The following is a 27,233-nucleotide window of genomic DNA, read 5'->3' as shown; positions in this document are numbered from 1 at the left end:
AACAGGGGTGCCCCACAAATGGGGCCACCCAAAAACTGGGGGAGGGGGCCTTAAAGAGCTCCTGAGCCCCCCCAAAAAGTGAGGGATGGCCCCAAAAGGAGAGCGACTGCTCTCAAAAGGATGTTGGGGCTGCCTTGATCCCCACCCAGCACCGAGCCCTGGGGGTGCTGCTCCCCCCCCCCCAAGGTTTTGGGGTCCCCCCTCACCTTGGTGTCCCTGTGGGACGTAGTCGCAGGCCTGGGTGTACAGCAGCAGGGCGGGCAGGCAGAGGGGCTGGTTGCTCTCATTGCGCAGGCACACGTAGTGGTACCCTATGGGGGGGGGGGGCACAACATGGCGGCTGCTTGGGGGCTTCCCCCCTGAACCCCAAAACCTGCCCCAAACCGGCGCCCAGGGTAGGCCCAGGGCCGCGTTACCATGGCGACGGGACGGGGGCTGGCGCGGGGCATTGTGGGTAGCGCTGGGCGCCTGTTGCCGTGGCAACGGGGCTGGCGCGGGGCATTGTGGGTAGCGCTGGGCGCCTGTTGCCGTGGCAACGGGGCTTGGCGCGGGGCATTGTGGGTAGCGCTGGGCGCCTGTTGCTGTGGCAACGGGGCTTGGCGCGGGGCATTGTGGGTAGCGCTGGGCGCCTGTTGCCGTGGCAACGGGGCTGGCGCGGGGCATTGTGGGTAGTTCCCCGGCTCCCGTTGCCACGGCAACCGGCCGGCACCAGCACCCATCCGGCTCCCCATTGCCGCGGCCTCGAGGTATGCCCGAACAGTGGGAGCCCCCCTCCCCAGCACCCCCATTCCCATCCCCATTCCCATTGCTGTCCCCATCCCTATTCCCATTCCCTTTCCTATTCCCATCCCCATTCCCATTCCTGTTCCTATTCCCATCCCCATTCCCATTCCCGTTCCCATTCCCTTCCCCATTCCCATTCCCGTCCCCATTCCCGTTGCCATTCTCGTTCCAATTCCCATCCCCATTCCCGTTCCCATCCCTGTTCCCGTTTACGTTTCAATTCCCATTCCCATCCCTGTTCCTGTCCCCATTCCCGTTCTTGTTCCCTTCCCATTCCCGTTTCAATTCCCATCCCCATTCTCATTCCCGTTCCCTTTCCTGTTCCCATTCCCATTCCCGTTTCAATTCCCATTCCCATCCCTGTTCCCGTCCCCGTCCCCGTTCCCATTCCCATTCCTGTTCCAATCCCATTCCCATCCCCATTCCCATTCCCGTCCCCATTCCTGTTCCAATTCCCATTCCCATTCCCGTTTCCATTCCCATCCCCATCCCCATTCCCATTCTTGTTCCCGTTCCCTTTCCTGTTCCCATTCCTGTTTCAATTCCCATTCCCATCCCCATTCCCATTCCCATCCCCATCCCCATTCTCATTCCCGTTCCCATTCCTGTTCCCATTCCCATCCTTGTTCCCGTTCCCATCCCCATCCCCACTCCCATCCCCATTCTTGTTCCCATCCCTGTTCCCATTCCCGTTTCAATTCCAATTCCCATCCCCATTCCCATTCCCGTTTCAATTCCCATCCCCATTCCCATTCCAGTTCCCATCCCCATTCCCGTTCCTATTCCCATTCCCGTTCCAATTCCCACTCCCGTTCCAGTTCCCATCCCCATTCCCATTCCCGTTTCAATTCCCATTCCCATTCCCATCCCCATTCCAATTCCCATCCCCATCCCTATTCCCATTCCTGTTCTAATTCCCATCCCCATTCCCGTTCCCATCCCCATTCCCATTCCCGTTCCAGTTCCCATCCCCATCCCCATTCCCGTTCCCATTCCCATCCCCATTCCCGTTCCCATTCCCATCCCCATTCCCGTTCTCGTTCCCGTTCCCATTCCCGTTCTCATTCCTGTTCCCACTCCCATTCCCATCCCCATTCCCATCCCCATTCCCATCCCTGTTCTTGTTCCCGTTCTCATTCCTGTTCCCACTCCCATTCCCGTCCCCATTCCCATCCCCATTCCCATTCCTGTTCTTGTTCCCGTTCCCATTCCCGTTCCAACTCCCATTCCCATACCCATTCCCGTTCCAATTCCCATCTCCATCCCAATTCCCATCCCCGTTCCCATTCCCGTCCCCACTCCCATTCCCGTCCCCATCCCCATCCCCATCCCATTCCCCCCCTCACCGGAGCGCAGCGCAGCCACGGGCAGCACTCGGTGCCCCAGGAACCGCCCCCCCTCCTCATAGGCAGCCACACGCAGGGAGGCCAGGGAGGGCAGTACCACCTGCGGGAGGACGGGGGGGGTGGGTCACGGTAACACCGGGTACCCCCCCTCCCGGTACCCCCCCCCCGCCCCAAGCTGACCTTGGGGAACAGGAAGGGCTCCTCGTCCCACACCGGGTTGAACGGGTGCCCCTGGCAAGGCCGCGTGCGGAACCGGCGCCGCGTGTCCACGGGCAGCCCGAACACATCGACCTCCACATAGACCCCCCCGCGGCGCTCCGACAGGAACTGACCCGAGATCACCTGCGGGGGACAGGGGGGGGGGACACGGGGGAACGTCACCCCCCCCGGGACCCCAAAATCCACCCCCGGGGACCCCAAAATCCACCCCCAGGACCCCAAAATCCACCCTTGGGACCCCCAAATCCACCCCCAGGACCCCAAAATCACCCCCGGGACCCCAAAATTCCCCCTTGGGAACCTTAAATCCCCCCCAGGACCCCCAAATCCACTCCCGGGACCCCAAAATCCACCCCCGGGGACCCCAAAATCCACCCTTGGGACCCCAAAATCCACCCCCGGGACCCCAAAATCCACCCCCGGGACCCCAAAATCCAACCCCGGGGACCCCAAAATCCACCCCTGGGACCCCAAAATCCACCCCCGGGACCCCAAAATCCACCCCCGGGACCCCAAAATCCAACCCCGGGGACCCCAAAATCCACCCCTGGGACCCCAAAATCCACCCCCGGGACCCCAAAATCCAACCCCGGGACCCCCAAATCCATCCCCGGGACCCCAAAATTCCCACTTGGGAACCTTAAATCCCCCCTTGGAACCCCAAATCCCCCCTTGGGACCCCCAAATCCACCCTTGGGACCCCAAAATCCACCCTTGGGACCCCCAAATCCACCCCCGGGACCCCCAAATCCACCCCGGGGACCCCAAAATCCACCCCTGGGACCCCAAAATCCACCCCCGGGACCCCAAAATCCACCCCCGGGACCCCCAAAACCACTCTTGAAACCCCCAAATCCCCCTTGGAACCCCCAAGTCCACCCTTGGGACCCCCAAATCCCCCTTGGAACCCCCAAATCCACCCTTGGGACCCCCAAATCCACCCTTGGGACCCCCAAATTCCCCCCTTGGGACCCCAAATCCCCCCCAGGGAACCCCAAATCCCCCCCTGGGACCTCCAAATCCATCCCCAGGAACCACAGGTTTCCCCCTGGGACCTCCAAATCCATCCTTGGGACCTCCAAATCCCCCCAGGGACCCCCAAAACCACCCCCGGGACCCCCAAAACCACCCCGGGAACCCCAAATCCACCCCTGGGGCCCCCAAATTCCACCTCAGGACCCCCAAATCCCCCCCTGGACCCCCAAATCCACCCTTGGGACCCCAAATCCACCCCTGGGACCCCAAATCCCCCCTTGGGACCCCCAAATCCACCCCTTGGGACCCCCAAATCCACCCTTGGGACCCCAGATCCACCCCCGGGACCCCCAAATCTACCCTTGAAACCCCCAAATCCCCCCCTCAGGACCCCCAAATCCCCCTCCGGGACCCCCAAATCGCCCCTCGGGACCCCAAATCCACCCTTGGGACCCCAAATCCATCCTTGTAACCCCCAAATCCCCCCTCGGGACCCCAAATCCATCCTTGTAACCCCCAAATCCACCCCCGGGGGGGGGGGCTCAATCAAGGTGATGTGTTCCCCCCCCAATTTGGACACTGGGGGAGGGGGGGGAGGGTGTGTTCCACAGGGGGGGGGGGGGGGGTGGAGCCAGTTTGGGGGGGGGGGGTGTTGGGTGTGTTCTGAGCACCCCCATCTGTGGGGGGGGGGGGTTGGGTGTGTTCCAAGCACCCCCATTTTGGGGGGGGGTGGGGGGGGGTTGGGGGGGGGTGTGTTTCCGAGCACCCCCATTTTGGGGGGGGGTTGGGTGTGTTCCGAGCACCCCCATTTTGGGGGGGGGGGTTGGGTGTGTTCCGAGCGCCCCCATTTTGGGGGGGGGGGTGTTGGGTGTGTTCTGAGCACCCCCATTTGTGTGGGGGGGTTGGGTGTGCTCCGAACGCCCCCATTTTGTGGGGGGGGGGGTTGGGCGTGTTCTGAGCACCCCCATTTTGGGGGGGGGGGTTGGGGGGGGTTGGGTGTGTTCTGAGCACCCCCATTTGGGGGGGGGGGGTTGGGTGTGTTCCGAGCACCCCCATTGGGGGGGAGGGGGTTGGGTGTGTTCCGAGCGCCCCCATTGGGGGGGAGGGGGTTGGGTGTGTTCCGAGCGCCCCCATTTTGGGGGGGGGGGGGGTCCCCACCTGCACCCGCAGGGTGTTGGCCACGATCCCGTCCACCAGGTCCTCGGCGAAGGGGTCGAAGGCTTTGTCCGGGCGCCGCATGAACTCGGGCTTGAGCAGGAGCCCGCAGCGGGCGTTGTACTCAAAGAGCCCCAGGTTCAGCTGCATGGGCACGTCTGGGGGGGGATGGGGGGTTGGGATGGGGGGGATGTGGGGGGGGAGATGGGGGGGATGTGGGGGGGATGTGGGGGGGATACGGGGATGGGGGGGGATGGGGGGGGATGGGGGGGGGGATGGGGGGGATGTGGGGTGTGGGGTGGATATGGGGTGGGGACGATGGGGGGGATGGGGGGGGATGTGGGGGGGATGTGGGGCGGGGATGTGGGGTTGGGATGTGGGAGGGGATTTGTGGGGGTGGGTGTGGGGGGGGATGTGGGGATGGGATGGGGGCAGATGTGGGGGTGGGATGGGGGGGATGTGGGGGGGATGGGGGGTTGGGATGGGGGGGAATGTGGGATTGGGATGGGGGTGTCACACTATGGGTCAGGATCATGCTATGGGGCACGCTATGGGTCAGGGTCACGCTATGGGTCAAGGTGACGCTATGGGTCAGGGGCAGGCTATGGGTCAGGATCACGCTATGGGTCATGCTATGGGTCAGGGGCATGCTATGGGTCACGGGCACGCTATGGGCCAGGATCACGCTATGGGCCAGGTGCACGCTATGGGTCAGGGGCAGGCTATGGGCCAGGATCACGCTATGGGTTACGCTATGAGTCAGGGTCACGCTATGGGTCAGGGTCACTCTATGGGTCAGGGTCACGCTATGGGTCACGCTATGGGTCAGGATCACTCTATGGGCCAGGATCACGCTATGGGTCAGGATCACTCTATGGGTCAGGGGCACGCTATGGGTCACGCTATGGGTCAGGGTCACTCTATGGGTCAGGGGCACGCTATGGGTCACGCTATGGGTCAGGATCACTCTATGGGCCAGGGCCACGCTATGGGTCACGCTATGGGGCGCGCTATGGGGCGCGCTGTGGGGCGGCGCTGACCGAGGGTCTGGAAGTTGAGCGCAGCCATGTGGCAGCCCGCGTTCCAGAAGAGCTGCGGCTGGAAGTTGGAGGAGTCCACGCGGGTGCCCTTGGGGTAGACCCGGCTCAGCTGGCGCTTGTTGTACCTGGGCGTCAAGGAACGCGGCCCCACAGCGGCCCCACAGCCCCTGCGGCCCCCTAAGTGCACCCCAAACCCCTCTATGGACCCCTAAGTGCACCCCTAACCCCCCTATGGACCCCTAAGTGCACCCCAAACCCCTCTATGGACCCCTAAGTGCACCCCAAACCCATCTATGGACCCCTAAGTGCACCCCAAACCCCTCTATGGACCCCTAAGTGCACCCCAAACCCATCTATGGACCCCTAAGTGCACCCCAAACCCCTTTATGGACCCCTAAGTGCACCCCAAGCCCCTCTATGGACCCCTAAGTGCACCCCAAATGTGTCCATAGGGCCCTAAGTGCACCCCAAACCCCTCTATACGGCACTAAATGCACCCCAAACCCCTATGTAGGGCCCTAAATGCACCCCAAACCCCTCTATGGACCCCTAAATGCTCCCCAAACCCCCCTATGGACCCCTAAGTGCACCCCAAATCCCTCTATGGACCCCTAAGTGCACCCCAAACCCATCTATGGACCCCTAAGTGCACCCCAAACCCCTCTATAGGGCCCTAAGTGCACCCCAAATCCCTCTATGGACCCCGAAGTGCACCCCAAATCCCTCTGTGGACCACTAAGTGCACCCCAAACCCCTCTATAGGGCACTAAGTGCACCCCAAATGTGTCCATAGGGCCCTAAGTGCACCCTAAACCCCCCTATGGACCCCTAAGTGCACCCCAAACAACTCTATGGATGCCTAAGTGCACCCCAAATCCCTCTATGGACGCCTAAGTGCACCCCAAACCCCTCTATGGACCCCTAAGTGCACCCCAAATCCCTCTATGGACCCCTAAGTGCACCCCAAACAACTCTATGGACGCCTAAGTGCACCCCAAATCCCTCTATGGACGCCTAAGTGCACCCCAAACAGCTCTATGGACCCCTAAGTGCACCCCAAACCCCTCTATAGGGCCCTAAGTGCACCCCAAGCCCCTCTATGGACCCCTAAGTGCACCCCAAACCCCTCTATAGAAACCTAAGTGCACCCCAAATCCCTCTATGGAGCCCTAAGTGCACCCCAAACCCCTCTATGGACCCCTAAGTGCACACCAAACCCCTCTATGGACCCCTAAGTGCACCCCAAACCCCCCTATGGACCCCTAAGTGCACCCGAAACCCCTCTATGGACCCCTAAGTGCACCCCAAACCCCTCTATGGACCCCTAAGTGCACCCCAAGCCCCTCTATGGACCCCTAAGTGCACCCCAACTGTGTCCATGGGGCCCTAAGTGCACCCCAAACCCCACCTTTAACCCTCCCCCCCAAAGCCCCCCTCCTGCCCCACATCTCGGGGTCCCCCCGTCCCCCCCAGCGGATACTCCACGAACTCGAGGGGGCTCTTGGTGAGCTGCTCCAACCCCTTGGTCTCCACAAAGGACGACATCTCAAAGGCCTTGTTGCGCTCTGTGGGGGGGGGGCAGCACCCCAATATCAAACAGGGCCCACCCCCAAAGCCCAACGCCCCCTTAACCCCCGCCAAACCCCATCAGAACCCCCCCAAACCCCATCAGAACCCCCCCAAACCCCATCAGAACCATCCCAAACCCCTACAACCCTACACAAACCCCCTTAAACGCCCCCCCCAACCCCATCAGGACCCCCTTGAAACCCCTTTAACCCCCCTTCCAACCCCTTGAAGCCCCCCCCCAACACCATCAGGACCCCCCCAAACCCCATCAGAACCCCCTCAAAACCCCTTTTAGCCCCCCCAACCCCTTGAAACCCCCCCAAACCCCATCAGAACCCCCCCAAACCCTCTTAAATGCCTCCAAAACCCCATTAAACCCCCCTCAAAACCCCTTTAACTCCCACCCCCAACCCCTTGAAACCCCCCCAAAACCCTTGAACCCCCCCCCCCAACCCCATCAGGACCCCCCCAAACCCCATGAGAACCCCCCCAAGCCCTCTTAAATGCCTCCAAAACCCCATTAAACCCCCCCTCAAAACCCCTTTAACCCCCCCCAAACCCTTGAAACCCCCCCACCAACCCCATCAGAACCCCCCCAACCCCATCAGGCCCCCCCCAAACCCTCTTAAATGCCTCCAAAACCCCATTAAACCCCCCTCAAATCCCCATTAACTCCCCCCCCAACCCCTTGAAACCCCCCCAACCCCATCAGGACCCCCCCAAACCCTCTTAAATGCCTCTAAAACCCCATTAAACCCCCCTCAAAACCCCTTTAACCCCCCCCCAACCACTTAACCCCACCCCCCAACCCCATCAGGACCCCCCAAACCCCATCAGGCCCCCCCCAAACCCTCTTAAATGCCTCCAAAACCCCATTAAACCCCCTCTCAAAACCTCTATAACCCCCCCCCAACCCCTTGAAACCCCCCCCAACCCCATCAGGACCCCCCCAAACCCCATGAGAACCCCCCCAAGCCCTCTTAAATGCCTCCAAAACCCCATTAAACCCCCCCTCAAAACCCCTTTAACCCCCCCCCAACCCCTTGAAACCCCCCCCAACCCCATCAGGACCCCCCCCAAACCCCATCAGGCCCCCCCCAAACCCTCTTAAATGCCTCTAAAACCCCATTAAACCCCCTCTCAAAACCCCTTTAACCCCCCATACCCCCCCCATGTCCCCCCCCATGTCCCCCCCCGGCCCCACTGACTGCGGGCGGCCTGGAAGGACTTGAACTTGACGGGTTGGACGTAGTTGACCAGCGTGGACATCTCCTCGGTGGCCGTCACCTCGCTGCTGGCCGTGCCCTGGGGGGGGGGATGATAACACAATGGGGGGGGGGTCCTGACCCCCATCTTCCCCACCCCCCCCCATAGGGGTCCTGAGCACTCCCCCCCCCTCCCCGGGTCCTGACCTCATCGGTTGTTGGCTTCTTCATCTCCGGGGGCTCCTCCTCCTCCTCTTCCTCGCTGTCGGCGGCATCGCGGTCTGGGGGGGGGGGGGTTGGGGGAGCCTCTGTAATCTGTGACACCCCCCCTGCATCCCATAATAACCCCCCGCATCACATAACCCCCCCTGCATCCCATAATCACACCCAGCACCCCATAACCCCCCCTGCATCCCTTAATGCCCCCTGCATCCCATAACCCCCCCGGCATCCCATAATCACCCCCTGCATCCCATAACCCCCCCTGCATCCCATAATCACCCCCAGCACCCCATAACCCCCCCTGCATCCCATAATCACACCCAGCACCCCATAACACCCCTACATCCCATAACCCCCCTTACATCCCATAATCACCCCCAGCACCCCATAACCCCCCCTGCATCCCATAACCCCCCTTACATCCCATAACCCCCCTGCATCCCATAATCACACCCAGCACCCCATAACCCCCCCTGCATCCCATAACCCCCGTACATCCCATAATCACCCCCTACATCCCATAACCCCCCCAGCACCCCATAACCCCCCCCAGCAGCCCCAAACTGACCCCCAGCACCCCCAATCCCCTCCTAGCACCCCATAACCCCCCCTGCATCCCATAACCCCCGTACATCCCATAATCACCCCCTGCACCCCATAACCCCCCCTGCATCCCATAACCCCCCCTGCATCCCATAATCACCCCCTGCATCCCATAATACCCCCCCCCCACTCACCAATGGACTTTCGGGGTTCCCCCAGTCTGGAGCCCTTCTCCTCCCCATTGGGCACAGGGGAGACCCCAACTTCGGGGGGCTCCGAGGGGGGGCCTGGAGAGGAGAGGGGTTGGGGGGGACCCCAAAACCCGAGGGGGGTGGGTGGGTACCGGGGTCACTGGTTTTGGGGTGCAGGGGAAGGTTTTGGGGTTCAGGGGGGCATTGGGAGGTTTTGGGGTTCGGGAGGGGTCAGGGGGAGGTTTTGGGGTGCAGGGGGCCTGCGGGGGGGGTTGGGTACCGTTGTCGCTGGTTTTGGGGGGCAGGGGCAGGATTTGGGGTTCAGGGGGGCATTGGGAGATTTTGGGGTTCAGGAGGGGTCAGGAGGAGGTTTTGGGGTGCAGGGGGCCTGCGGGGGGTGTTGGGTACCGGGGTTGCTGGTTTTAGGGTGCAGGGGGTCACTGGGAAGCTTTGGGGTGCAGGGGGGCTACGGGGGGTTGGGTACTGGGGTCAAAGGTTTTAGGGTGCACGAGGGGGCCGGGGGAGGTTTTGGGGTGCGGGGGGGGGGGGGGCCCCGGGGTCACTGGTTTTGGGTTGAAGGGGGGGGCATTGGTAGTTTTTGGGGTGCAGAGTGGGGTACAGGAGGGTTGGGTACTGGGGTCGCTGGTTTTGGGGTGCAGGGGGGTAGAGGTGGGGTTGGGTACTGGGGTCACTGGTTTGGGGGTGCAGGGGGGGCATTGAGAGGTTTTGGGGTGCAGGAGAGCTGCGGGGGGGGGTTGGGTACCGTTGTCGCTGGTTTTGGGGTTCAGCGGCGGTTTTGGGGTCCCCCTCGGGTGCCGCTTCTTGTTCTTGACCAAGATCCGGCCCAGAAGGTCCTGGGGGCTGGGCAGGGGCACCCCCGGCTCCAGCTGCGGCACCCCAAAGTCAGGGGGGGCCCCATAGGATGAACCCCCCCAAACCAGCCCTGACCCCCCCAAACCCCAGCCCTCACCCCCCGAAACCAACCATGACCCTCCAAAACCCAGCCCTGACCCCCCCAAACCAACCCTGGCCCCCCAAACCAACCCTGACCCCCCCTAAACCTGCCCTGATGCCCCCAAACCCAGCCCGGACCCCCCCAAAACCAGCCCTGACCCCCAAACCCCAGCCCTCACCCCCCGAAACCAACCGTGACCCCCAAAACCCAGCCCTGACCCCCCTAAACCTGCCCTGATGCCCCCAAACCCAGCCCTGAGCCCCCCCAAACCACCACTGACCCCCCCAAACCAGCCCTGACCCCCCTAAACCTGCCCTGATGCCCCCAAACCAGCCCTGACCCCCCCAAACCCCAACCCTGAGCCCCCCAAAACCCAGCCCTGACCCCCTAAACCTGCCCTGATGCCCCCAAACCCAGCCCTGAGCCCCCCCAAACCCCAACCCTGAGCCCCCCAAAACCCAGCCCTGACCCCCCTAAACCTGCCCTGATGCCCCCCAAACCAACCCTGACCCCCAAAACCCAGCCCTGACCCCCCCAAACCCAGCCCTGACCCCCCCTAAACCAACCCTGACCCCCAAAACCCAGCCCTGACCCCCCAAAACCGACCCTGACACCCCTAAACCAACCCTGACCCCCCCAAAACCAACCCTGACCCCCCTAAACCAACCCTGACCCCCCCAAAACCAACCCTGACCCCCCCTAAACCAACCCTGACCCCCCCAAAACCAACCCTGACCCCCCCTAAACCAACCCTGACCCCCCCAAAACCAACCCTGACCCCCCTAAACCTGCCCTGACGCCCCCAAACGCAGCCCTGAGCCCCCCAAAACCAGCCCTGACCCCCCCAAACCAACCCTGACCCCCCAAACCCCAACCGTGACCCCCCCAAAACCACCCCTGACCCCCAAACCCCAGCCCTGAGCCCCCCCCAAACCCATCCCTGACCCCCCCAAACCCATCCTTGATACCCCCAAATCTTCCCCCCCAACTCCCGCCTTGGGGACCCCCAACATCGACCCCTGCACCCCCAAACCCACCGGGTACTTGTCCAGGGGGTCGATGAGCAGCGCGTCCCCGAAGATGCTGCGGCAATACTCGGCCATCTTCGCCTGCTGCTTGGCCCTGGGGGGGTATTGGGGTGCTGGGGGGGGGGGGAACCCCAAAACCTCACCCATCCCCCAGCCCCACCACACCCCCGTTTTGGGGGGAAAAAGGGGGGTTTTGGGGGTGGGGGGGGGGTGATGAATCCTTCCCATGGCAACATCGTCCCTGTTGTGGCCGTAGTGGTTTGGGGGGGGGGGGGATTGGGGGAGTTTTGGGGGGGTCAGGGCTGGGTTTGGGGGGTCAGGGTTGGTTTAAGGGGGGGTCAGGGTTGGTTTAAGGGGGGTCAGGGTTGGGTTTTGGGGGGTCAGGGCTGGTTTGGGGGGGTCAGGGTTGGTTTAAGGGGGGGTCAAGGTTGGGTTTTGGGGGGGTCAGGGTTGGTTTAGGGGGGTCAGGGCTGATTTGGGGGGGGCAGGGCTGGGTTTAGGGGTGCAGGTCCGGGTTTGGGGGGGTCAGGGTTCATTTGGGGGGTCAGGGCTGGTTTGGGGGGGGCAGGGTTGGTTTAGGGGGTCAGGGTTGGTTTGGGGGGGTCAGGGTTGGTTTAGGGGGTTCAGGGCTGGGTTTGAGTGGGTCAGGGTTGGTTATGGGGGGATCAGGGTTGGTTTTGGGGGGTCAGGGCTGGTTTTGGGGGGTCAGGGTTGAATTGGGGGGGGCAGGGCTGGTTTGGGGGGGGGTCTCCAGGGTTTGGGGGGCACCCACGAGTCCACGTGGTTCTCGAAGGACAGGATCACGGGGTACGGCGACGTCTTGAAGGCGCTTTCGGCGATGGCCTCAATCACCTCCTATGGGGGTCAATGGGGGTTCAAGGGGGGGCACCCCAAAACCTGAGCCCCCAAAAGGGGCCCGGGATGAGGTTTGGGGTGATCCCCATGGGGTTTGGGTGCTCGGAGCAGCCCAATGTGGGTGCTATGGGGTTGGAGGGCAGTTGGGGCTTCAGGGGGAGATTGAAGAGTACCAGGGGCAGGTTTTGGGGGTTCAGGGCTCAGGTTTGGGGTCTCAAGCTCAGGTTTTGGGTTCAGGGCTCAGGTTTGAGGGTCCCAAGCACAGGTTTTGGGTTCAGGACTCAGGTTTTGGGGTTCAGGGCTCAGGTTTGGGGGTCCCAGTCTCAGGTTTTGGGGTCCCAGGCTCAGGTTTTGGGGTCCCGGGCTCAGGTTTTGGGGTTCAGGACTCAGGTTTTGGGGTTCAGGCTCAGGTTTTGGGGGCTCAGGGCTCAGGTTTGGGGTCCCAAGCTCAGGTTTTGGGATTCAGGACTCAGGTTTTGGGGTTCAGGCTCAGGGTTCGGGGTTCAGGGCTCAGATTTGGGGGTTCAGGGCTCAGGTTCGGGGTTCAGGGCTCAGGGTTCGGGGTTCAGGGTTCGGGGTTCAGGGCTCAGGTTTGGGGTTCAGGGCTCAGGTTTCGGGGTTCAGGCTCAGGTTTTGGGTCCCTGGCTCATGTTTTGGGGTTCAGGACTCAGGTTTGGGGTCCCGGGCTCAGGCTTTGGGGTCCCAGGCTCAGGTTTTGGGGTTCAGGGCTCAGGTTTGGGGTCCCAGGCTCAGATTTTGGGGTTCAGGGCTCAGATTTTGTGGTTCAGGGCTCAGGTTTGGGGTTCAGGGCTCAGGTTTTGGGGTTCAGGCTCAGATTTTGGGGTTCAGGGCTCAGGTTTTGGGGTTCAGGGCTCAGGTTTGGGGTTCAGGGCTCAGGTTTGGGGTCCCGGGCTCAGATTTTGGGGTTCAGGGCTCAGGTTTGGGGTCCCAGTCTCAGGTTTTGGGGTTCAGGGCTCAGGTTTTGGGTTCAGGGCTCAGGTTTTGGGGTCCCAGTCTCAGATTTGGGGGTCCCAGGCTCAGATTTTGGGGTTCAGGGCTCAGGTTTTAGGGTCCCAGTCTCAGGTTTTGGGGTCCCGGGCTCAGATTTTGGGGTTCAGGGCTCAGGTTTCGAGGTTCAGGGTTCGGGGTTCAGGGCTCAGGTTTTGGGGTTCAGGGCTCAGGTTTGGGGTTCAGGGCTCAGGGTTCAGGGCTCAGGTTTTGGGGTTCAGGCTCAGGTTTTGGGGTTCAGGCTCAGGTTTTGGGGTTCAGGGCTCAGGTTTCGGGGTCCCAGGCTCAGGTTTTGGGGTCCCGGGCTCAGGTTTCGGGGTTCAGGGCTCAGGTTTGGGGTCCCAGGCTCAGGTTTTGGGGTTCAGGGCTCAGGTTTTGGGGTCCCAGTCTCAGATTTTGGGGTTCAGGGCTCAGATTTTGTAGTTCAGGGCTCAGGTTTGGGGTTCAGGGCTCAGGTTTTGGGGTTCAGGCTCAGATTTTGGGGTTCAGGGCTCAGGTTTTGGGGTTCAGGGCTCAGGTTTGGGGTCCCAGACTCAGATTTTGGGGTCTCAGGGCTCAGGTTTTGGGGTTCAGGGCTCAGGTTTTGGGGTCCCGGGCTCAGGTTTGGGGTTCAGGGCTCAGGTTTTGGGGTCCCGGGCTCAGGTTTGGGGTTCAGGGCTCAGGTTTGGGGTTCAGGCTCCGGTTTTGGGGTTCAGTGCTCAGGGTTCAGGCTCAGGTTTGTGGTTCAGGCTCAGGTTTTGGGGTTCAGTGCTCAGGGTTCGGGGTCCCCGCGGGCGCACCCTGAAGGGGATCTCGGTGGTCATGGTGAAGCCGTGTGTAATGACGGGCTCCTCCTCGGGGGGGCGCCCCTGCCAACAGTCCAGCTCCACGCAGCGGCAGCCGCTCAGCAGCACCTGCCGGTACATCTCCACCGAGGAGGCGCCGGTCAACTGCCCCGCTGCGGGGGGAAAAGGGGGGGGTCAGGGCACCCCGAAAACAGGGACCCCCCCAATGCAACCCCTAATGCACCCCCAAACAGGGACCCCCCAATGCAACCCCCAATGCACCCCCAAACACGGACCCCATCAATGGGCCCCAATGCAACCCCCAATGCATCCCCAAACAGGGACCCCTCAATACAACCCCTAATGCACCCCCAAACACGGACCCCCCAATGCAACCCCTAATGCACACCCAAAAAGTGACCCCCCAATGCAACACCCAATGCAACCCCAAACAGGGACCCCCCAATGCACCCCCAAACACAGACCCCATCAATGTGCCCCAATGCAACCCCCAATGCATCCCCAAACAGGGACCCCCCCAATGTGCCCCAATGTAAACCCTAATGCGCCCCCAAACAGGGACACCCCAATGTACCTCAATGCAACCTCAAATGCACCCCCAAACAGGGACACCCCAATGCAACCCCTAATGCACCCCCAAACAGGGACCCCCCCAATGTGCCCCAATGCAACGCTAATGCACCCCCAATGCATCCCCAAACAGGGACCCCCCAATGTGCCCCAATGCAACCCCCAATGCACCCCCAAACATGGACCCCCCAATGCAACCCCCAATGCAACCCCCAATGCACCCCCAAACATGGACCCCCCAATGCAACCCCCAATGCAACCCCTAATGCACCCCCAAACATGGACCCCCCCAATGCAACCCCCAATGGAACACCCCAATGCATCCACAAACAGGGACACCCCAATGCAACCCCCAATGCACCCCCAAACACAGACCCCATCAATGTGCCTCAATGCACCCCCAATGCATCCCCAAACAGGGACACCCCAATGCAACCCCCAATGCAACCCCCAAAGCACCCCCAACAGGGACCCCCCCAACCCCCAATGCAACCCCCAATGCAACCCCAAACAGGGACCCCTCAATTGATAACCCCCAATGGAACCCCCCCCATGATACCCCCAAACAGGGACCCCCCCCCATGATAACCCCCAAGGGACCCCCCCCCAATAACGCACCCCCCCCCCCATTGATAACGGGAACAGGGACCCCCCCCATTGATAACGGGAACAGGGACCCCCCCCCATTGATAACGGGAACAGGGACCCCCCCCATTGATAACGGGAACAGGGAAACAGGGACCCCCCCATTGATAACGGGAACAGGGAAACAGGGACCCCCACAATGTACCGCAATGCAACCCTTAATGCATCCCCAAACAGGGACCCCCCCCAATGTGATAATGTAAACAGGGAATGCCCCCCCACCCCAATGTATCAATGCAACCCCAAATGCACCCCCATTGATAACGGGAAGCCCCCAATGCAACACCCCAATGCATCCCCAACCAGGGACCCCCACAATGTACCCCAATGCAACCCCATTGATAACGGGAGGGGACACCCCCCCATTGATAATGGGAAACAGGGACCCCCCCCATTGATAACCCCAATGGGACCCCCAATAACAGGGACCCCCCCCCCATTGATAATGCAACCCCAAACAGTGACACCCCCCCCCCATTGATAACCCCTAATGCACCCCCCCCCAGGGATACCCCCATGTACCTCAATTGATAACCCAAACAGGGACCCCCCCCCCCCAATGATAACCAAACAGGGACCCCCCCCAACACCCAATGCAACCCCAAACAGGGACCCCCCAATGCACCCCCAAACACAGACCCCATCAATGTGCCCCAATGCAACCCCCAATGCATCCCCAAACAGGGACCCCCCCGCATTGAATGCACCCCCAAACAGGGACCCCCCCAACCCCCAATGATAACCCCCAATGCAACCCCTAATGCAACCCCCAATGCAACGCCCAATGCAACCCCTAATGCACCCCCAAACAGGGACCCCCCAATGCAACCCCCAATGCACCCCCAAACAGGGACCCCTCAATGCAACCCCCAATGGAACACCCCAATGCATCCCCAAACAGGGACACCCCAATGCACCCCCAAACAGGGACCCCTCAATGCAACCCCCAGTGGAACACCCCAATGCATCCCCAAACAGGGACACCCCAATGCACCCCCAAACAGGGATCCCCCAATGTACCTCAATGCAACCCCAAATGCACCCCCAAACAGGGATCCCCCAATGTACCTCAATGCAACCCCAAATGCACCCCCAAACATGGAGCCCCCAATGCAACACCCGAATGCATCCCCAAACACGGACCCCCACAATGTACCCCAATGCAACCCCAAACAGGGACACCCCAATGCAACCCCTAATGCGCCCCCAAACATGGACCCCCCAATGCAACCCCCAATGCACCCCCAAACAGGGACCCCCCCAATGCAACCCCAATGCACCCCCAAACAGGGACCCCCCAATGCAACCCCAATGCACCCCCAAACAGGGACCCCCCAATGCAACCCCCAATGCAACCCCCAATGCAACCCCAAACAGGGACCCCCCAATGCACCCCCAAACACGGACCCCATCAATGTGCCCCAATACAACCCCCAATGCACCCCCAAACAGGGACCCCCCAAAGCAACCCCTAATGCACCCCCAAACATGGACCCCCCAATGCAACCCCTAATGCACCCCCAAACACGGACCCCCCCAATGCACCCTAATGCAACCCCCAATGCACCCCCAAACACGGACCCCCCAATGTACCCCAATGCAACCCCCAATACACCCCCAAACACGGACCCCCAATGTACCCCAATGCACCCCCAAACAGGGACACCCCTGTTGTTGATGCAGGGTTGGATGCTGATTTGGATGCAGGATTAGGGATGCAGGTTTAGGGATGCAGGGCTGGATGCAGGGCTGGATGCAGGGTTGGATGCAGGGCTGGATGCAGGGTTGGATGCAGGTTTGGAAGCAGGGTTGGATGCAGGGTTGGGGATGCAGGGATGGATGCAGATTTGGATGCAGGGTTGGATGCAGGTTTTAGGGAGGCAGGTTTGGAGGCAGGGTTTAGGGATGCAGGCTTAGGGATGCAGGCTTAGGGATGCAGGGCTGGATGCAGGGCTGGATGCAGGGCTGGATGCAGGGTTGGAAGCAGGGCTGGATGCAGGGTTGCATGCAGGGCTGGATGCAGGTTTGGAAGCAGGGTTAGATGCAGGTTTGGATGCAGGGCTGGATGCAGGGTTGGATGCAGGGCTGGATGCAGGGCTGGATGCAGGGCTGGATGCAGGGCTGGAAGCAGGGTTGGATGCAGGGCTGGATGCAGGCCTGGATGCAGGGTTGGAAGCAGGGCTGGATGCAGGGTTGGAAGCAGGGTTAGATGCAGGGTTGGATTCAGGGCTGGATGCAGCGTTGGAAGCAGGGTTAGATGCAGGTTTGGATGCAGGGCTGGATGCAGGGCTGGAAGCAGGGCTGGATGCAGGGCTGGATGCAGGGTTGGAAGCAGGGCTGGATGCAGGTTTGGAAGCAGGTTTGGATGCAGGGTTGGATGCAGGGCTGGAAGCAGGGCTGGATGCAGGGTTGGATGCAGGGTTGGAAGCAGGGCTGGATGCAGGGCTGGATGCAGGGCTGGATGCAGGGTTGGATGCAGGGTTAGATGCAGGTTTGGATGCAGGGCTGGATGCAGGGTTGGAAGCAGGGTTGGATGCAGGGCTGGATGCAGGGTTGGATGCAGGGCTGGATGCAGGGCTGGATGCAGGGTTGGATGCAGGGTTGGAAGCAGGGCTGGATGCAGGGTTGGATGCAGGGTTGGATGCAGGGCTGGATGCAGGGTTGGATGCAGGGTTGGATGCAGGGTTGGATGCAGGGTTTAGGGATGCAGGGCTGGATGCAGGGTTGGATGCAGGGCTGGAAGCAGGGCTGGATGCAGGGCTGGATGCAGGGTTTAGGGATGCAGGGCTGGTACCGGTGAGGTAGGTGTTGTGCGAGGAGCTGATGAAGTAGCTGGCCAGGGGCTGGCTCATGTCCTGGTGCAGGCGCAGGCTCTCGGGGGGGACGATGCTGTTCTCCTCCCCCCCCAGGAACCGCCCGAAGCCCTCCATGGACATCTGCCCTGGGGGGGGCACCCGAAACTCACCCCCAACCCCTGCTGGGGACCCTCCACCCAACCCCAGAGACCCCCAACCCCCCCCAGAGGGACCCCAAAACCCCCATCAGGAGCCCCAAACCCCATCCAGGACCCCAAAACCGGCTTCAGGACCCACAAAACCCCCTTGGGACCCCAAAACTCCCCTCAGGACCCCTGAAACCCCATCAAGGGACCCCTAAAACCCCCTTTAGGGCCCTCCAAACCCCCCCTTAAACCCCATCCAGACACGCCCAAACCCCCCTTCCCCCCCTTAAACCCCATCCAGAGACCCCCAAACCCCCCCTTAAACCCCATCCAGACACCCCCAACCCCCCCTTAAAGCCCATTCAGACACCCCCAAACCCCCCTTAAACCCCATCCAAGCCCCCCAAACCCCCCCTTAACCCCATCCAGACACCCCCAAATCCCTCTTCCCCCCCTCAAACCGCCTCCAGAGACCCCCAAAACCCTCTTAGGAACCCCTTAAACCCCATCCAGACACCCCCAAACCCCCCTTAAACCCCATCCAGACACCCCCAAACCCCCCTTAAACCCCATCCAAGCCCCCCAAACCCCCCTTAAACCCCATCCAAGCCCCCCAAAACCCCCTTAAACCCCATCCAGACACCCCCAAACCCCCCCTTAAACCCCATCCAGACACCGCCAAACCCCCCTTAAACCCCATCCAGACACCCGAAAACCCCACTTAATCCCGATCAAAGCCCCCCAAACCCCCCTTAAACCCCATCCAAGCCCCCCAAACCCCCCTTAAACCCCATCCAAGCCCCCCAAAACCCCCTTAAACCCCATCCAGACACCCCCAAACCCCCCTTAAACCCCATCCAGACACCCCCAAACCCCCCTTAAACCCCATCCAAGCCCCCCAAAACCCCCTTAAACCCCATCCAGACACCCCCAACCCCCCTTAAACCCCATCCAGACACCCCTAAACCCCCCTTCCCCCCCTTAAACCCCATCCAGACACCCCCAAACCCCCCCTTAACCCCATCCAGACACCGCCAAATCCCTCTTCCCCCCCTCAAACCGCCTCCAGAGACCCCCAAAACCCTCTTAGGAACCCCTTAACCCCACCCAGAGACCCCCAAACCCCCCTCTAACCCCATCCAAGCCCCCCAAACCCCCCCTTAACCCCATCCAGACACCCCCAAACCCCTCCTCAGTGCCCCCCAAACCCCCTTTATAACCCCCCCCCGCACTGACCGCGCTGCCGGAACTGCAGGTTGGGCTCGTAGCGCTGCACCAGCGCCCGCGCCTGCTCGGCGCTCAGCGGGGGGAACAGGACCTCGTTGAGCCGCGGGTCCCGCTGCCGGCAGTTCACGAAGTCCCGGAGCTGCTCCAGGCTCAGGTACGGCTTCCCCGCGGCGCCGCTGCCATGGGGAGGGGGAAAAGGAGTCACGGTGACCCATAGCGACCCATAGAACCTCATAGCATCCCATAGAGCCTCATAGCATCCCCATAGAACACCATAGCATCCCATAGAGCACCATAGCATCCCATAGAGCACCGTAGCATTCCCATAGAACACCATAGCATCCCATAGAGCACCGTAGCATCCCATAGAGCACCATAGCATCCCATAGAGCACCATAACATCCCATAGAGCACCATAGCATCCCATGGAGCACCATAGCATCCCCATAGAGCCTCACAGTATCCCATAGAGCCTCATAGCATCCCATAGAGCACCATAGCATCCCATAGAGCACCATAGCACCCCATAGAGCACCATAGCATCCCCATAGAACACCATAGCATCCCATAGAGCACCGTAGCATCCCATAGAGCCTCATAGCATCCCATAGAGCACCATAGCATCCCATAGAGCCTCATAGCATCCCATAGAGCACCATAGCACCCCATAGAGCACCATAGCATCCCCATAGAACACCATAGCATCCCATAGAGCACCGTAGCATCCCATAGAGCCTCATAGCATCCCATAGAGCACCATAGCATCCCCATAGCACCCAACCCTGCTCCAGGCTCAGGTACGGCTTCCCCACGGCGCCGCTGCCATGGGGGGGCACACACAGGGGTCACGGTGACCCATAGCGCCCCATAGTGACCCATAGAACACCATAGCATCCCACAGAGCACCATAGCATCCCCATAGAGCACCATAGTGACCCATAGAGCACCATAGTGACCCATAGAGCCTCACAGCATCCCATAGAGCACCATAGTGACCCCTAGAGCCCCATAGTGACCCATAGAGCACCATAACATCCCATAGAGCCTCATAGCATCCCACAGAGCACCATAGCATCCCAAAGCGCCCCATAGTGACCCACAGTGCCCCATACAGCACCATAGCATCCCATAGCGCCCCATAGCATCCCCATAGCACCCCTATAGCACCCCATAGCACTGCTGTAGCACCTGTAACACTCCTTTAGCACCCCTATAGTACCCATAGCACCCCTATAGCACCCCATCACACCCCTATGGTACCCACAGCACCCCATAGCACCACTGTAGCACCCATAGCACCCCTATAGCACCCCTACAGCACCCATAGCACCCCTATAGCACCCCATAGCACCCCTATGGCACCCATAGCACCGCTGTAGCACCCATAGCACCCCTATAGCACCCCTACAGCACCCCAATAACACCCATAGCACCCCTATAGCCCCCCATAGCCCCCACAGCACCCACGCCCCCCGCACTGGCGGCACGGGGGCACCCACATCTCCAGCAGGATCTTGTCGATGTCGGGGCGCAGGCAGAGCTTGCTCAGGAAGCGCCGGAACGTGTCCAGGGAGAACTCCTCGGGGGGGATGGCGTCGCTCTGGGGGCACCCCGAGACTGAGGGGGGAGGGCAAACCCCCCCCAGCACCCAAATTCACCCATCAGCACCCAAACCCCCCCATCAGCACCCAAATTCACCCATCAGCACCCAAACCCCAGGAGCACCCAAACCCCATCAGCTCCCAAACCCCATCAGCACCCAAACCCCAGGAGCACCCAAATTCACCCATCAGCACCCAAACCCCCCCATCAGCACCCAAATTCACCCATCAGCACCCAAACCCCTCCATCAGCACCCAACCCCCCCCCATCAGCACCCAAAACCCATCAGCACCCAAATTCACCCATCAGCACCCAAAACCCATCAGCACCCAAACCCCTCCATCAGCACCCAACCCCCCCCCATCAGCACCCAAAACCCATCAGCACCCAAATTCACCCATCAGCACCCAAAACCCATCAGCACCCAAACCCCTCCATCAGCACCCAAACCCATCAGCTCCCAACCCCCCCCATCAGCACCCAAACCCCTCCATCAGCACCCAAAACCCATCAGCACCCAAATTCATCCATCAGCACCCAAACCCCAGCAGCACCCAACCACTCCCAGCAGCACCCAAACCCATCAGCACCCAAATTCACCCATCAGCACCCAAACCCCTCCCATCAGTACCCAAACCCCTCCATCAGCACCCAACCCCCCCATCAGCACCCAACCAATCCCATCAGCACCCAAAACCCATCAGCACCCAAATTCACCCATCAGCACCCAACCCCCCCCCCCCATCAGCACCCAAACCCCTCCATCAGCACCCAACCCCCCCCCCATCAGCACCCAACCGCCCCATCAGCACCCAAACCCCATCAGCACCCAAACCCCAAGAGTGCCCTGGTTTGGGGTGCTCTGGTTTAGAGGTGCCCATGGGTGGGGGGGGTCCCGGTCTGGAGGGGTCCTGCTTTGGGGGTGCCCATTTGGGGGGGGGCCCAGTTTGGAGGGGCCCGGTTTGGGTGGGTCCCGGTTTGAAGGGCCAGGTTTGGGGGTTCCCAGTTTAGGGGTGCCCATTTGGGGGTGCCCCGGTTTGGGGGGGTCCTGGTTTGGGGGTGCCCGTTTGGGGGTGCCCCGGTTTGGGGGGGGCCATACCCGGTTGCAGCTCAGGCCGCACGACTCCAGCGCCGTCTCCACGCGCTTCTTGTCAGCAGAGAACATCTTCAGGATGCTGGGGGGGACCCCAAAAATGAGGGGGGGACCCCAAGAATGGGGGGGGCCAAATATGGGGGGGCCCAAAAATGGGGGGGGGGGCAAAATGAGGTGGGGGGGGGGGGGCCAAAAATGAGGCAGGGGGGCCTAAATATGAGGGGTGGGCCCAAAAATTAGGGGGGCCCAAAAATGGGGGGGGGGGGCAAAAATGAGGGGGGAGGCCCCAAAATGGGGGCGGGGGGGCCAAAAACGAGGGGCAGGCCCAAAAATGAAGAGGGACCCTAAAACTTAGGGGGGGCCCAAATGTGGGGAGGTCAAGAAAGGGGACCCCAAAAGAGGGGACCCCCCCATAAAACGGGTCTCAAGATGCTGGGGGGCACCAAAACCCCCACAATGGGGGGGGGGGAGAGAATTGGGGGTACCCCAAAATCCTGGGTGGGGATCCCTAAAATGAGGCTTGGGGGTGGGGGGCAATTTTGGGGGTGGATTTGGGGGTCCCCTAAGGTCTGAAGGACCCCATTGTGGGGGGGGCCCCCCCCTTGGTTTTGGGGTTCACTCACTTCTTGACGGGGATGCGCCCATCCTGGTTCACCTGGAGCCGCAGCTTCGTGTAGCTGGGGGGGGGGGCAGGAAGGGGTTGGGGGGAGGGCACTGGGGGAAATTTGGGGTGCGGGGGGGGGTTGAGGGTCCCTGGGGTGCAGGGCTCAGGGTGCAGGGTTTGGGGTGTGAGGTTTAGGGGTGGGGGGGGGGGGTTGGGGTGCAGTTTTGGGTGTGGTTGGGGTGCAGGTTTTTGGGGTGCAGATTTGGGGGTGCAAGGGGTGGATTGGGGGTGCAGGGGGTGGTTTTGGGGTGCAGGTTTGGTTGTGTTTGGGGTGAAGGGGGCTGGGGCGCAGGGGTTGTGTTTTGGGGTGCAGGGGTGGTTATGGGGTGCAGGGTTTGGGGTGCAGGTTTTGGGATGCAGGGTTTGGGGTGCAGGGTTTGGGGTGCAGGTTTGGGTGTGGTTTGGGGTGCAGGGTTTGGGGTGCAGGGTTTGGGGTGCTGTTTCTGGGGTGCAGGGTTTGGGCTGCAGGGTTTGGGTGTGTTTTGGGGTGCAGGTTTTGGGGTGCAGGGTTTGGGGTGCAGGTTTTGGTGTGTTTTGGGGTGCAGGTTTTAGTGTGTTTTGGGGTGCAGGGTTTGGGGTGGTTTTGGGGTGCAGGGTTTGGGGTGCAGGGTTTGGGGTGCAGGGTTTGGGAGTGTTTTGGGGTGCAGGTTTTGGGATGCAGAGTTTCGGGTGCAGGGTTTGGGGCGCAGGGTTTGGGGTGCAGGGTTTGGGTGTGTTTTGGGATGCAGGGTTTGGGGCGCAGGGTTTGGGGTGCAGGGTGTGGGGTGCAGGTTTGGGGGTGTTTTGGGGTGCAGGTTTTGGGATGCAGGGTTTGGGGTGCAGGGTTTGGGTGTGTTTTGGGGTGCAGGTTTTGGGATGCAGGGTTTGGGGTGCAGGGTGTGGGGAGCAGGTTTTGGTGTGTTTTGGGGTGCAGGGGTGGTTTTTGGGGTGCCGGTGTCGGGGTGCACCCACGCTTTGCGCAGGAAGGTGTTGCGCGACGCGTTCCGGGCCAGGATGTTGGTGGCCAACTTGAAGAGCTCCTCGGTCCATACCTGGAATCCCCCCATCAGCACCCAAACCCCATCAGCACCCAAACCCCATCAGCACCCAACCCCCCCATTAGCACCCAACCCCCCCATCAGCACCCAAACCCCATCAGCACCCAACCCCCCCATCAGCACCCAAACCCCCCCATCAACCCAACCCCCCCCATCAGCACCCAACCCCCCCCATCAGCACTCAAAACCCATCAGCACCCAAACCCCCCCCAGCACCCAACCCCCCCCATCAGAACCCAACCCCCCATCAGCACCCAACCAACCCATCAGCACCCAAACCCCCCCATCAACCCAACCCCCCCCATCAGCACCCAACCCCCCTTCAGCACCCAAACCCCATCAGCACCCAAACCCCCCATCAGCACCCAAAACCCATCAGCACCCAAACCACCCCCATCAGCACCCAACCCCCCCATCAGCACCCAAACACATCAGCACCCAAACCACCCCCATCAGCACCCAAAACCCATCAGCACCCAAACCACCCCCATCAGCACCCAACCCCCCATCAGCACCCAACCCCATCAGCACCCAAACCCCCCCCATCAGCACCCAAACCCCATCAGCACCCAACCCCCCATCAGCACCCAACCCCATCAGCACCCAAACCCCCCCCATCAGCACCCAACCCCATCAGCACCCAAACCCCACCCTGGGACCCCAATGGGCACCCAAAGACCCTCAAGGACCATTCAGACCCCCTTGAATCCCCCCCAAACCCCCACCCGGGACCCATAGGCGGGTCCCAGCCCCCCCCCCCCCCCGCCCCAGCACCCATGGGTGCACCTTGGCCACGTGGTCCTGCACGGCCAGGAAGTTGAGGAAGGCGACGTTGACCATGTCGGGGCCGTGCACCACGGTCAGGAGCCGCTCCTGGGGGTGCCCCCCTGCACCCCCAAACCCCAACAGCTCCCGCGTGCGGGGGTCCTGCACCGGCACCCATGGGTGCCCCCAGCCATGCTCAGAGGGTGCCCGGAACAGGGTGACCACAGCACCCGCAGCACTCAGAGCACCCCAAAACAGGGTGCCCATAGAATCCAGAGCACCCTGAAACAGGAACCCAGAGCACCCCAAAACAGGGTGCCCATAAAACCCACAGCACCCTGAAACAGGCACCCAGAGCATCCCAAGACAGGCACCCAGAGCACCCCAAAACAGGGTGCCCATAGAACCCAGAGCACCCCAAAACAGGGTGCCCATAGAACCCACAGCACCCTGAAACAGGCACCCACAGCACCCCAAAACAGGGTGCCCATAGAAACCAGAGCACCCTGAAACAGGCACCCAGAGCACCCCAAAACAGGGTGCCCATAGAAACCAGAGCACCCTGAAACAGGCACCCAGAGCACCCCAAAACAGGGTGCCCATAGAAACCAGAGCACCCTGAAACAGGCACCCACAGCACCCAGAGCACCCCAAAACAGGGTGCCCATAGAACCCACAGCACCCTGAAACAGGCACCCAGAGCACCCCAAAAAAGGGTGCCCATAGAAACCAGAGCACCCTGAAACAGGCACCCAGAGCACCCCAAAACAGGGTGCCCATAGAATCCAGAGCACCCTGAAACAGGCACCCACAGCACCCAGAGCACCCCAAAACAGGGTGCCCATAGAACCCACAGCACCCTGAAACAGGCACCCACAGCACCCCAAAACAGGGTGCCCATAGAACCCAGAGCACCCAAAACAGAGTGCCCATAGAAACCAGAGCACCCAAAACAGAGTGCCCAGAGCACCCTGAAACAGGGCACCCAGAGCACCCCAAACAAAGCGCCCACAGAACCCCAAAACAGGGCACCCATAGCACCCATAGAACCCTAAAACAAGGCGCCCACAGAACCCAGAGCACCCTCAGCACCCCGAAACAGGCACCCAGAGCACCCAGAAACAGGGTACACACAGCACCCATAGCAACCTAGACCAGGCACCCACAAAACAGGGCACCCATAGCACCCACAGCAACCTAGACCAGGCACCCACAAAACAGGGCACCCATAGCACCCACAGCAACCTAACCAGGCACCCACAAAACAGGGCACCCATAGCACCCACAGCAACCTAACCAGGCACCCACAAAACAGGGCACCCATAGCACCCACAGCAACCTAGACCAGGCACCCACAAAACAGGGCACCCATAGCACCCACAGCAACCTAGACCAGGCACCCACAAAACAGGGCACACACAGCACCCACAGCAACCTAGACCAGGCACCCACAAAACAGGGCACCCATAGCACCCACAGCAACCTAACCAGGCACCCACAAAACAGGGCACCCATAGCACCCACAGCAACCTAGACCAGGCACCCACAAAACAGGGCACCCATAGCACCCACAGCAACCTAGACCAAGCACCCACAAAACAGGGCACCCATAGCACCCACAGCAACCTAGACCAAGCACCCACAAAACAGGGCACCCATAGCACCCACAGCAACCTAACCAGGCACCCACAAAACAGGGCACCCATAGCACCCACAGCAACCTAACCAAGCACCCCCAGCACTCCAAAACAAGACACCCACAGCACCCATAGCAATCCAAACCAGGCACCCAGAGCACCCTGAAACACCCATAGAACTCTCAGCACCCCAAACTGGGCACCCATAGAACCCCAACACAGGGTGCGCACAGCACCCAAAACCAGCACCCAGAGCCCCCCCCCTCCCCAGCACCCATCTGAAGCCCCCTCACCTTTGGCACCCGCGCGTAGCGCCCGGTCCGGGTGTCGCGGATCACACAGATGTCCAACAGATCCACCTCCTGTGGGAGCCAGCACCCATAGCACCCAGAGCACCCATTGCGGGCACCCAGAGCACCCATTGCGGGCACCCAGAGCACCCATCACACAGATGTCCAACAGATCCACCTCCTGTGGGAGCCAGCACCCATAGCACCCATTGCGGGCACCCAGAGCACCCATCACACAGATGTCCAACAGATCCACCTCCTGTGGGAGCCAGCACCCAGAGCACCCAGAGCAGGCACCCATAGCACCCATTGCAGGCACCCAGAGCACCCATCACACAGATGTCCAACAGATCCACCTCCTGTGGGAGCCAGCACCCAGAGCACCCAGAGCACCCATTGCGGGCACCCAGAGCACCCATCACACAGATGTCCAACAGATCCACCTCCTGTGGGAGCCAGCACCCAGAGCACCCATAGCACCCAGAGCACCCACTGCGGGCACCCAGAGCACCCATCACACAGATGTCCAACAGATCCACCTCCTGTGGGAGCCAGCACCCATAGCACCCAGAGCACCCATTGCAGGCACCCAGAGCACCCATCACACAGATGTCCAACAGATCCACCTCCTGTGGGAGCCAGCACCCAGAGCACCCATTGCGGGCACCCAGAGCACCCATCACACAGATGTCCAATAGATCCACCTCCTGTGGGAGCCAGCACCCAGAGCACCCAGAGCACCCATTGCGGGCACCCAGAGCACCCATCACACAGATGTCCAACAGATCCACCTCCTGTGGGAGCCAGCACCCAGAGCACCCAGAGCGGGCACCCAGAGCACCCACAATGGGCACCCAGAGCACCCAGAACGGGCACCCATAGC

At 61.4% G+C, this 27,233-nt stretch overlaps 1 protein-coding gene across 1 annotated transcript in view; it reads right to left on the bottom strand.

Moving 5' to 3' along the window:
* Positions 1-26,428, bottom strand: part of PLCB3 (phospholipase C beta 3) — a gene marked incomplete at both ends in the record, with an annotated part of 31,708 nt that extends 5,280 nt beyond the window's left edge. Inside the window, 21 exons of the mRNA XM_062640549.1 lie at positions 207-311; positions 2,130-2,229; positions 2,310-2,471; positions 4,482-4,636; positions 5,519-5,643; positions 6,999-7,083; positions 8,296-8,392; positions 8,500-8,573; positions 9,252-9,344; positions 10,012-10,135; positions 11,241-11,325; positions 12,004-12,086; positions 13,874-14,031; positions 17,889-18,035; positions 19,272-19,438; positions 20,762-20,862; positions 21,964-22,039; positions 22,581-22,634; positions 23,573-23,652; positions 24,445-24,585; positions 26,354-26,428. Of these exons, the coding sequence (XP_062496533.1) occupies positions 207-311; positions 2,130-2,229; positions 2,310-2,471; positions 4,482-4,636; positions 5,519-5,643; positions 6,999-7,083; positions 8,296-8,392; positions 8,500-8,573; positions 9,252-9,344; positions 10,012-10,135; positions 11,241-11,325; positions 12,004-12,086; positions 13,874-14,031; positions 17,889-18,035; positions 19,272-19,438; positions 20,762-20,862; positions 21,964-22,039; positions 22,581-22,634; positions 23,573-23,652; positions 24,445-24,585; positions 26,354-26,428 (2,287 nt within the window). The remainder of the gene's footprint in view (positions 1-206; positions 312-2,129; positions 2,230-2,309; positions 2,472-4,481; positions 4,637-5,518; positions 5,644-6,998; positions 7,084-8,295; positions 8,393-8,499; positions 8,574-9,251; positions 9,345-10,011; positions 10,136-11,240; positions 11,326-12,003; positions 12,087-13,873; positions 14,032-17,888; positions 18,036-19,271; positions 19,439-20,761; positions 20,863-21,963; positions 22,040-22,580; positions 22,635-23,572; positions 23,653-24,444; positions 24,586-26,353) is intronic.
* Between the last annotated feature and the right edge of the window lie 805 nt (positions 26,429-27,233).

Source organism: Pezoporus occidentalis, unplaced genomic scaffold, assembly GCF_034315485.1.
Source record: "Pezoporus occidentalis ecotype Australia unplaced genomic scaffold, CSIRO_AGI_Poc_V1 ctg654, whole genome shotgun sequence".
Lineage (NCBI taxonomy): Eukaryota > Metazoa > Chordata > Aves > Psittaciformes > Psittacidae > Pezoporus > Pezoporus occidentalis.
Note: the sequence above shows the minus strand (reverse complement) of the source record. Positions and strands in the feature narration are given on the sequence as shown.